Source organism: Entelurus aequoreus, linkage group LG27 (assembly GCF_033978785.1).
Source record: "Entelurus aequoreus isolate RoL-2023_Sb linkage group LG27, RoL_Eaeq_v1.1, whole genome shotgun sequence".
Lineage (NCBI taxonomy): Eukaryota > Metazoa > Chordata > Actinopteri > Syngnathiformes > Syngnathidae > Entelurus > Entelurus aequoreus.
In genome coordinates this window covers 35,612,217-35,625,247 of record NC_084757.1, presented here as the reverse complement: position 1 = coordinate 35,625,247, position 13,031 = coordinate 35,612,217, and the positions used below count along the sequence as shown (strand labels likewise).

At 33.2% G+C, this 13,031-nt stretch overlaps 1 protein-coding gene across 7 annotated transcripts in view; it reads right to left on the bottom strand.

Annotated features, from left to right (window-relative positions):
• il12rb2 (interleukin 12 receptor, beta 2a) overlaps positions 1–13,031 on the bottom strand; it is a 53,383-nt gene that overhangs the window by 28,863 nt on the left and 11,489 nt on the right. For all 7 annotated transcript variants that reach the window (XM_062038517.1, XM_062038515.1, XM_062038512.1 and 4 more), the window contains 4 exons: positions 10,265–10,388; positions 6,662–6,837; positions 1,736–1,893; positions 1,451–1,595 (listed from right to left, as the gene is read on the bottom strand). In XM_062038517.1, the coding sequence (XP_061894501.1) occupies positions 1,451–1,595; positions 1,736–1,893; positions 6,662–6,837; positions 10,265–10,388 (603 nt within the window). The remainder of the gene's footprint in view (positions 1–1,450; positions 1,596–1,735; positions 1,894–6,661; positions 6,838–10,264; positions 10,389–13,031) is intronic.

Genomic DNA, 13,031 nt, shown 5'->3' with positions numbered 1-13,031 from the left:
TGTATGGAGGTGTGTATGGAGTGTGTATGGAGGTGTGTATGGAGTGTGTATGGAGGTGTGTATGGAGTGTGTATGGAGGTGTGTATGGAGGTGTGTATGGAGGTGTGTATGGAGGTGTGTATGGAGTGTGTATGGAGGTGTGTATGGAGTGTGTATGGAGGTGTGTATGGAGGTGTGTATGGAGGTGTGTATGGAGGTGTGTATGGAGGTGTGTATGGAGGTGTGTATGGAGTGTGTATGGAGGTGTGTATGGAGGTGTGTATGGAGGTGTGTATGGAGGTGTGTATGGAGTGTGTATGGAGGTGTGTATGGAGTGTGTATGGAGCGTGTATGGAGGTGTGTATGGAGTGTGTATGGAGGTGTGTATGGAGTGTGTATGGAGGTGTGTATGGAGTGTGTATGGAGGTGTGTATGGAGGTGTGTATGGAGGTGTGTATGGAGGTGTGTATGGAGTGTGTATGGAGGTGTGTATGGAGTGTGTATGGAGGTGTGTATGGAGGTGTGTATGGAGGTGTGTATGGAGGTGTGTATGGAGGTGTGTATGGAGGTGTGTATGGAGGTGTGTATGGAGTGTGTATGGAGGTGTGTATGGAGGTGTGTATGGAGTGTGTATGGAGGTGTGTATGGAGGTGTGTATGGAGGTGTGTATGGAGGTGTGTATGGAGGTGTGTATGGAGGTGTGTATGGAGGTGTGTATGGAGGTGTGTATGGAGGTGTGTATGGAGTGTGTATGGAGGTGTGTATGGAGGTGTGTATGGAGGTGTGTATGGAGCGTGTATGGAGGTGTGTATGGAGTGTGTATGGAGGTGTGTATGGAGGTGTGTATGGAGGTGTGTATGGAGGTGTGTATGGAGGTGTGTATGGAGCGTGTATGGAGGTGTGTATGGAGTGTGTATGGAGGTGTGTATGGAGTGTGTATGGAGGTGTGTATGGAGTGTGTATGGAGGTGTGTATGGAGGTGTGTATGGAGGTGTGTATGGAGGTGTGTATGGAGTGTGTATGGAGGTGTGTATGGAGTGTGTATGGAGGTGTGTATGGAGGTGTGTATGGAGGTGTGTATGGAGGTGTGTATGGAGGTGTGTATGGAGGTGTGTATGGAGGTGTGTATGGAGTGTGTATGGAGGTGTGTATGGAGGTGTGTATGGAGGTGTGTATGGAGGTGTGTATGGAGTGTGTATGGAGGTGTGTATGGAGTGTGTATGGAGGTGTGTATGGAGGTGTGTATGGAGGTGTGTATGGAGGTGTGTATGGAGTGTGTATGGAGGTGTGTATGGAGGTGTGTATGGAGGTGTGTATGGAGGTGTGTATGGAGTGTGTATGGAGGTGTGTATGGAGGTGTGTATGGAGGTGTGTATGGAGGTGTGTATGGAGTGTGTATGGAGGTGTGTATGGAGGTGTGTATGGAGGTGTGTATGGAGCGTGGTCCTGATCTGGTTCAGAGATCCCTCACCTTCCTCCTGAGTCCATGCGGTCCTGACTGTGCTCCACTTGCTCCACAGACCTGTACTGAACTTGGCTCTGGATCTGAATCGGTACAAGCGGCCCGGGTCCAGAGAGGAAGTGGACCAGATTTGATCCAGACCAAGTTGGCCCTCCTGGATTTCATCGACACAAAGAGAATTGGTGAGTACTCACTGCTGTCGACAATGTTGATTGATTGATTGATTGATTGATTGATTAATTGAAGATGTGTGTGTATGTTGAAAGAGTCATTTCTTCCACTTCCTGTTCTTACTGCGAGCTGACAGCTGCTCCATGAGTGTTGTCCATCCATGGCGTGCTGCACCTGCACCTCCACCTCCACCTGTGATGACCTCACACACTCACACACTCTGATGGTGCAGCCCCTGGACCAGCACTCTGCACCCCCCACCTCTGGAGCACAAGGCCTCGCTGCAAACACAACAGGATTACAAAATGTAACACAACAGTAACAACACAAAAACAACACAACAGTAACAATGCAAAAACAACACAACGATAACAATGCAATAACAACACAACGATGACAATGCAATAACAACACAACGATAACAATGCAAAGACAACACAACAATAACAACACAACAATACCAATCAAAGACAACACAACAATAACAATGCAATAACAACACAACAGTAACAATGCAAAAACAACACAACAATAACAACGCAAAAACAACACAACAGTAACAATGCAAAAACAACACAACAATAACAACACAACAATAACAATGCAATAACAACACAACAGTAACAATGCAAAAACAACACAACAATAACAACGCAAAAACAACACAACAGTAACAATGCAAAAACAACACAACAATAACAACACAAAAACAACACAACAATAACAATGCAAAACCAACACAACGATAACAATGCAATAACAACACAACGATAACAATGCAAAAACAACACAACGATAACAATGCAAAGACAACACAACAATAACAATGCAATAACAACACAACAATACCAATAAAAAACAACACAACAATAACAATGTAAAAACAACACAACAATAACAATGCAAAAACAACACAACAGTAACAATGCAAAAACAACACAACAATAACAATGCAATAACAACACAACAGTAACAATGCAAAACAACACAACGATAACAATGCAATATCAACACAACGATAACAATGCAAAAACAACACAACGATAACAATGCAAAGACAACACAACAATAACAATGCAATAACAACACAACAATACCAATCAAAAACAACACAACAATAACAATGTAAAAACAACACAACAATAACAATGCAAAAACAACACAAAAGTAACAATGCAAAAACAACACAACAATAACAATGCAATAACAACACAACGATAACAATGCAAACACAACACAACGATAACAATGCAAAGACAACACAACAATAACAATGCAATAACAACACAACAATACCAACAAAAAACAACACAACATTAATAATGCAAAAACAACACAACAATAACAATGTAAAACAACACAACAATAACAATGCAAAAACAACACAACAATAACAATGTAAAAACAACACAACAATAACAATGCAAAAACAACACAACAATAACAATGCAAAAACAACAACAGTAACAATGCAATAACAACACAACAATAACAATGCAAAAAATACCAACACAAAAAACAACACAACAACACGTTGTGAAATCATAGTGGGAAAAAAAGCATTAACTGCAAAACTATCAAGAAGATAAATATCCTTAAACTTATTAATAAACTATAAAACTTATTAGTAAACCATAAAACGTATTAATAAACTGTGAGACTAATTAATAAACTTTAAGACATATTAATAAACTATAAGACTTATTTATAAACTATAAGAATGATTAAAAACTATCAAATGTGTTAATGAACTATAAGACTAATTAATAAATTATAAATCTAATTAATAAACTACACAACTTATCAATAAACTATCAAACTTATTAGTAAATTATAAGACTAATTAATAAACTATAAAACGTATTCGTAAACTGTAAGACTAATTAATAAACTATAACTAATTAATAAACTAAGACTTAATAAAAAAAACTATAAGATTTGTTAATAAACTATAAATCTAATAAACTATAACACAAATTATTAAATTATAAGACGTATTAATAAACTAAGACGTATTAATAAACTATAAGATTTATTAATAAACTATAAGACATATTAATAAACTATAGGACTATTGAATAAAGTATAAGCCTAATCAATAAACTTTATGACATATTAATAAAATATAAGACTAATCAATAAACTATCAAACTTTTTAATGGACTATACGACTTTTTGATGATTATAAAACTTATTGAAAAACTATAAGACATATTATTAAACTATAAGACTTATTCATAAACTATAAGGTTAAATAATAAATTATAAAACATATTAATAAGCAATATGACTTATTAATAAACTATTGATTTATCCAAAAACTATAAGGCATATTAATAAACTATAAGACTTGTTAAAAAACGATAAGATGTATTAATAAACTATAAGATTTATTAAAAACTACAAGATTTATTGATAAACTATAAGACTTTTTAATAAACCATAAGACTTATTAATAAACTATACGGCTTATTATTAAACTATAAGACTAATTAATAAACTGTAAGACGTATTAATAAACAATAAGATTTATTAATAAACTATTAGACTTATTATGAAACTATCAAACTTTTTGATGGCCTGTACGACTTATTAATACATTATAAAACTTATTAAAATACTGGAAGATATATCAATAAACTATACAACTTATTAATAAACTATAAGATTTATCGAAAAAATATAAGACATATTAATAAACTCTGAGACTTGTTAAAAAACGATAAGATTTATTGATAAACTATAAGACTTATTATTAAACTATCAAACTTTTCAATGGCCTATATGACTTATTAATACATTATAAAACGAAATAAAAAAATTATAATACGTATTAATAAACTGTAAGACGTAATAATAAACTATAAGATATATTAAAAAATACTATACGACTTATTAATAAACTATAAGACGTATTAAAAAACTATACAATGTATTAAACTATACGACATATTAATAAACTATAATAATCTATAAGACATATTAATAAATTAAATACTTATTCATAAACTAAAAGATTTATAAAAAAACTGTAAGACTTTAATTAATAAACTATAAGACTTATTAATAAACTATAAGACTTACTAATAAACAATACGATTTATTATTCAACTATAAGGCTAATTGATGAAGTGTTCCCCATTCTAATCTGATTTTATTGCTGTGAGTTTGAGTTTACCGTCCTGTTGATGTTTTGTGAGGATGTAAACAATTCCATTCATGTTTTTATTGGCACTGTTTTACTGACTGAACAACCTTTTTCTTTGCTAGGAAACTTCGCCGTGAAAATAAAATCTTTGACGTTTGGCAGGAGCATCAATTAGTGACAACAAATAAAGAAAAGTCAAACAAGAGAAAACAACAATATAATTAAAAACAAACAATTTAAAAGAAAAGAATAAGGAAAAAAAACATATATTGGATCACAACAGAATACAAAAAAGAAAAAACAGAGGAAAAAGAAGAGTAGAAAAAAATAGACAACTAGAGTCAGTAAGAAAAAAGAGTGTAAAATAACAGTAGAATAGAAGAGTAGAAAAAATGATAGAATAGAGAAAATAATAGGATAGAAAAGAGAGTGATAAAAGGAATAGAATAAAAAGAGAGTAATAGAATGGAATAGAAAAAAAGTACAAAAATAATAGAATAGAAAAGAGATTAGAAAAAAAGAATAAAAAAGACTAGACAAAGAATAGAATATGAAAAAGTAGCAAAAGAATTGAATATGAACAAAGAGTAGAAAATAATAGAATATGAAAGAAGAGTAGAAAAAAGATTGAATAAATGAGAATAGAAAAATAATAGAATATGAAAGAAGAGTAGAAAAAGAATAGAATAAGAGCAAAGAGTATAAAAAATAGAGTATGAAAGAAGAGTAGAAAAAGAATAGAATAAGAAAGAAGAGTAGAAAAAGAATAGAATATCAAAGAAGAGTAGAAAAATAATAGAATGTGAAAGAAAAGTAGAAAAGTAATATAATATGAAAGAGAGTAGAAAAATAATAGAATATTAAAGAAGAGTAGAAAGAATATTAAAGAGAGTATACAAATAATATAATATGAAAGAAGAGTAGAAAAAGAATAGAATATGACAGAAGAGTATAAAAATAATAGATTATGAAAGAAGAGTAGAACAAGAATGAAATAGAAAAGAGAGTATAACAAGAATATAATATGAAAGAAGAGTAGAAAAACAATATAATATGAAAGAGAGTAGAAAAACAATATAATATGAAAGAAGAGTAGAAAAATAATATAATATGAAAGAAGAGTAGGAAAGAATAGAATATGAAAGAAAAGTAGAAACAGAATAGAATATAAAAGAAGAGTAGAAAAGAATAGAATATGGAAGATAAGTACAAAAAGAATAGAATATGAAAGAATAGTGGAAAAATAATAAAATATAAAAGAGTAAAAAAATAATAAAATATAAAAGAAGAGTAAAAAAATAATACATATATAAGAGTAGAAAAAGAATAGAATTAAAAAAGAGAGTAGAAAAATAATAGAATATGAAAGAAGAGTAGAAATAGAATATAATAAGAAAGAAGAGTAGAAAAGGAATATAATATGAAAGAAGAATAGAAAAATAATAGAATATGAAAGAAGAGTAGAAAAAGAATAGAATGAAAGAAGAGTAGAAAAACATTGAATAAGAAAGAAGAGTAGAAAAATAATATAATATGGAAGAAGAGTAGAAAAAGAATATAATATGAAAGTAGAGTAGGAAAAGAATAGAAAAAGAAAGAAGAGTAGAAAAAGACTAGAATAAGAAAGAAGAGTAGAAAAAAATAGAATAATAAAGAAGAGTAGAAAAAGACTAGAATAAGAAAGAAGAGTAGAAAAATAATATAATATGGAAGAAGAGTAGAAAAAGAATATAATATGAAAGTAGAGTAGGAAAAGAATAGAAAAAGAAAGAAGAGTAGAAAAGACTAGAATAAGAAAGAAGAGTAGAAAAAAATAGAATAATAAAGAAGAGTAGAAAAAGACTAGAATAAGAAAGAAGAGTAGAAGGGTGAGCTGGTGTGAAATGAAAGTGAATAAATACCGATGTCAGCAAGTGTGTAGTTGCGTTGGGACAGGGAGGACCCCAGGGTGTAGTGCGTGTGCACCCACAGCAACACCTCATGGACTTTGTTGGACACATTGAAGGTAAACTCATTGGCTGTTGGAGCCAAGGAAAACACTTTGCGGGACTCTTCGTACTCTGATACACTTGTCAACCTGCACACACACACACACACACACACACACACACACACACACACACACACACACACACACACACACACACACACACACACACACACACACACACACACACACACACACACACACACACACACACACACACACACACACACACACACACACACACACACACAACATCATGTAACATGACATAACACGACAAAATATGACATAACGTGACACAATATATCGTAACATGACGTAATCTAACTTAACATGACATAACAGATGGTAATATAACGTGACATGACATAATATAATGTAACATAACATAATATAACATAACATAACGTAATATAACACAACATAACGTAACAAAATATAACGTAACGTGACATAAAAGAACATAAAATAAGAAAATATAACGTAACCTGACATAAAATAATGTAATATAACGTAACACGACAAAAATAATGTAATATAACGTAACATGACATAAAATAATGTAATATAACAACAGGACATAAAATAATGTAATATAACGTAACAACGTGACATAACGTAACATAGAATAATGTAATATGACGTAACATGACATAAAATAATGTAATACAACTAAACAACGTGATATAACGTAACATAAAATAATGTAATATAACATAACATGACATAAAATAATGTAATATAACGTAGCATGACATAAAATAATGTAATATAACGTAACGTGACATAAAATGATATAATATAACGTAACGTGACAAAATTTTTATATAATGTAACATGACATAAAATAATGTAATATAACATAACATGACATAAAACAATGTAACATAATGTAACAACGTGATATAACGTAACATAACATAACGTAGCAAAATATAACGTAACATAAAAACATACAGAACAAAATATAACATAACATGACATAAAATAATGTAATACAATGTAACATGACTTTAAATAAAGTAATATAACGTAACATGACATAAAATAATGTAATATAACGTAACAATGTAATATAGCGTAACAACGTAATATAACGTAACATGACATAAACATTTTTAATATAACGTAACAACGGGTTATAACTTAACGTGACATAAAATAATCTAATATAACGTAACATGACATAAAATAATTTAATATAATGTAACAACGTGATATAACGTAACGTGACATAAAATAATGTAATATGACGTAACATGACATAAAATAATGTTATATAACGTAACAACTTGATATAACGTAACATTAAATACATTTACGTAACAAAATATGACGTAACATGACATAAAATAATGTAATATAACATAACATGACATAAAATAATGTAATATAACGTAACAACTTGATATAACGTAACATTAAATACATTTACCTAACAAAATATGACGTAACATGACATAAAAATATAATATAATGTAACAACGTGATATAACGCAACGTGACATAAAATAATGTAATATAACATAACATGACATAAAATAATCTAATATAACGTAACAACTTGATATAACGTAACATAACATACATTTACGTAACAAAATATGACGTAACATGACATAAAATAATGTAATATAACGTAACATGGCATAAAATAATGTAATATAACATCCGTGATATAACGTAACATAACATAAATTAACGTAACAAAATATAACGTAACATGACATAAAATAATGTAATATAACATGACATAAAATAATGTAATATAACGTAACATGACATAAAATAATGTAATATAACGTAACAACTTGATATAACGTAACATTACATACATTTACATAACAAAATATGACGTAAAATAACATAAAATAATTTTACATAATGTAACAACGTGATATAACGTAACGTGACATAAAATAATGTAATATAACATAACATGACATAAAATAATCTAATCTAACGTAACAACTTGATGTAACGTAACATAACATACATTTACGTAACAAAATATGACGTAACATGACAAAAAATAATGTAATATAAAGTAACATGGCATAACATACATTTACGTAACAAAATATGACGTAACATGACATAAAATAATGTAATATAACGTAACATGGCATAAAATAATGTGATATAACATACCGTGATATAACGTAACATAACATAAATTAACGTAACAAAATATAACGTAACATGACATAAAATAATGTAATATAACAACATGACATAAAATAATCTAATATAATGTAACAACTTGATATAACGTAACATAACATACATTTACGTAACAAAATATGACGTAACATGACATAAAATAATGTAATATAACGTAAAAAGGCATAACATACATTTACGTAACAAAATATGACGTAACATGACATAAAATAATGTAATATAACGTAACATGGCATATAATAATGTAATATAACACCGTGATATAATGTAACAAATTAACGTAACAAAATATAACGTAGCATGACATAAAATAATCTAAAATAACGTAACAACTTGATATAACGTAACATAACATACATTTACGTAACAAAATATGACGTAACATGACATAAAATAATGTAATATAACGTAACATGGCATAAATAATGTGATATAACATACCGTGATACAACGTAAAATAACATAAATTAACGTAACAAAATATAACGTAACATGACATAAAATAATGTAATATAACAACATGACATAAAATAATCTAATATAACGTAACAACTTGATATAACGTAACATAACATACATTCACGTAACAAAATATGACGTAACATGACATAAAATAATGTAATATAACGTAACATGGCATAACATACATTTACGTAACAAAATATGACGTAACATGACATAAAATAATGTAATATAACGTAACATGGCATAAAATAATGTGATATAACATACCGTGATATAACGTAACAAATTAACGTAACAAAATATAACATAACATGACATAAAATAATGTAATATAACAACATGACATAAAATAATCTAATATAACGTAACAACTTGATATAACGTAACATAACATAGATTTACGTAACAAAATATGACGTAACATGACATAAAATAATGTAATATAACGTAACATGGCATAACATACATTTACGTAACAAAATATGACGTAACATGACATAAAATAATGTAATATAATGTAACATGGCATATAATAATGTAATATAACACCGTGATATAACGTAACAAAATATAACGTAACATGACATAAAATAATGTAATATAACACGACATAAAATAATCTAAAATAACGTAACAACTTGATATAACGTAACATAACATACATTTACGTAACAAAATATGACGTAACATGACATAAAATAATGTAATATAACGTAACATGGCATAAAATAATGTAATATAACATACCGTGATATAACGTAACATAACATAAAATAATGTAATATAACATGACATAAAATAATAACGTGATACAAAATAACAGGATAACATAAGAGAAGAAATGGTAAAAAGTGTGTGTCCAACTTACCACAACTCAGTAGAACTCGGAGGATGACTTATTCGTACTTTATCCCACCAACAGTACAAAACTCCTTCTTCAGTACTGAGTACTTCGTACTCACATGAAATACTTGTAGGAGGCTCTGGGGGATCTGACAACAGAACAATTTACTGCATTATACCTTACATACTGTACTACTACATGTATTACAGGTGAATGTACTACATATACTACACTACTACATGTAATACATGTGAATGTAAATAAATAAATGGTAAATGGGTTATACTTATATAGCGCTTTTCTACCTTCAAGGTACTCAAAGCGCTTTGACACTATTTCCACATTCACCCATTCACACACACATTCACACACTGATGGCGGGAGCTGCCATGCAAGGCCCTAACCACGACCCATCAGGAGCAAGGGTGAAGTGTCTTGCTCAAGGACACAACGGACGTGACGAGGTTGGTAGAAGGTGGGGATTGAACCAGGAACCCTCAGGTTGCTGGCACGGCCACTCTCCCAACTGCGCCACGCAGTTGGATTATACCTCACATACTATACTACTACATGTATTACAGGTGAATGTACTACATATACTACACTACTACATGTAATACATGTGAATGTACTACATTATACCTCACATACTATACTACTACATGTAATACATGTAAATGTACTACATTATACCTCACATACTATACTACGACATGTATTTACATGTGAATGTACTACATTATACCTCACATACTATACTACTACATGTATTACATGTGAATGTACTACATTAAACCTCACATACTATACTACGACATGTATTTACATGTGAATGTACTACATTATACCTCACATACTATACTACTACATGTATTTACATTGTATGAGTTTAAGAGCGCCTATGTTACACCGTGGGTCATTTTGAGTCTCTGGTCATGGGTTTTGGTCTCACCAATGTACCGGCAGTGTTCCAAAGCCTGATTGATGACATGCTCAGAAGTCTTCACCAGCATAGGTCCGACTTTAGGGTAGATTGTGGAGAAGCATCATTTGGTAGCGATCCTGCCAAGATCCAGGCAGTGGTCCTTTGGTCTTCTCGTACGTCATGGAAGCACTTGCAGACATTCTTGGGATTCGCCGACGTTTGTAGAGGCTTCATTCCTCGTTTTAGTAGACCGAACCTCTGACTAGGCTTTAGGCTGGAATACAGTCCCACGTCATGTCCCCTCTGACAGTGTCTTTGGCTTGTTTAGCGGGGGCTGGCGTGTGACTTGCAATTCTCTTTCCAAGCCCTAGGGGGCAGTGTTTATCTGCGTCAGCAACCACAACTCTTGGTGACTACCTTCCTGAGAGAGACAACGCTTTCTGTGTGCGGTAGTGGTTTGTTTGTGCGTCACTCGAGTTGCCTCCGGATGACCATCAGAAGCGCTAGATTCGCTATTGGGAGGCTTTGAAGTTCACCAAGGGAGTTGCCAAGTTGACGATGATACCGCTCTGTCCTCAGCGCTGGTGTTCGGCAGATTCTTGTTCCTCACCGAAGAGGCGACATCGATCGTCTTCACACTTTTCCTGTCAGATGAAGCCACCTCCTGAGAGCTGGGTGGTGACCGGATCGGAAACGGATGAGGTCGGTGAGGTCTTTCTTCGACAACGAGGACTCCTCTTGAGGGTTGGGTTTGTGGGGTGTTAGGGAGATGAGACGGGTGGTTGGAGGGGGCAGGGAAGCATCTCCTACGGATGATTGCAATGGCAAGTTGATTGATGGAGTTGGTTGTCATCTCTGGGGAGGGAGGAACGGAGCTTGGCTTGTTCATCGGCAAGGTCGTTGCCTGCTAGGTTGCAATGGCCTGGGACCCAGATGAGTTGTATCTGTTTTGAAGATGGAAAAGCCGATAGGGAGGATTGGATTGATATTATGGAGGGGTCTGTAGTGTTAGGGTTCCTGACAAGCTGTTACGCAGCAGTGGTTGTAAACGTCTAGTAAACAACGGAGTCTGAAGCCACACCCGCTTTATGTCGGAGCAGGAACTGATCTTTTTTTACACAACCCTCGCTTTTACTACTTACGTATAAAATACTACACGGTTTAGCTCCAGCCTATCTCGCCGATTGTATTGTACCATATGTCCCGACAAGAAATCTGCGTTCAAAGACCTCCGGCTTATTAGTGATTCCCAGAGCCAAAAAAAAGTCTGCGGGCTATAGAGCGTTTTCTATTCGGGCTCCAGTACTCTGGAATGCCCTCCCGGTAACAGTTAGAGATGCTACCTCAGTAGAAGCATTTAAGTCCCATCTTAAAACTCATTTGTATAATCTAGCCTTTAAATAGACCCCCCTTTTTTAGACCAGTTGATCTGCCGTTTCTTTTCTTCTCTCCTCTTCTCCCCTGTCCCTTGCGAGGGGGAGTTGCATAGGTCCGGTGGCCATGGATGAAGTGCTGGCTGTCCAGAGCCGGGACCCCGGGTGGACCACTAGCCTGTGCATCGGTTGGGGACATCTCTGCGCTGCTGACCCGTCTCCGCTCGGGATGGTTTCCTGTTGGCCCCGCTGTGGACTGGACTCCCGCTGATGTGTTGGATCCACTGTGGACTGGACTTTCACAATGTTATGTCAGACCCACTCGACATCCATTGCTTTCGGTCTCCCCTAGAGGGGGGGGGGGGGGGGGGGGGGTTACCCACATATGCGGTCCTCTCCAAGGTTTCTCATAGTCATTCACCGACGTCCCACTGGGGTGAGTTTTTCCTTGCCCGTATGTGGGCTCTGTACCGAGGATGTCGTTGTGGCTTGT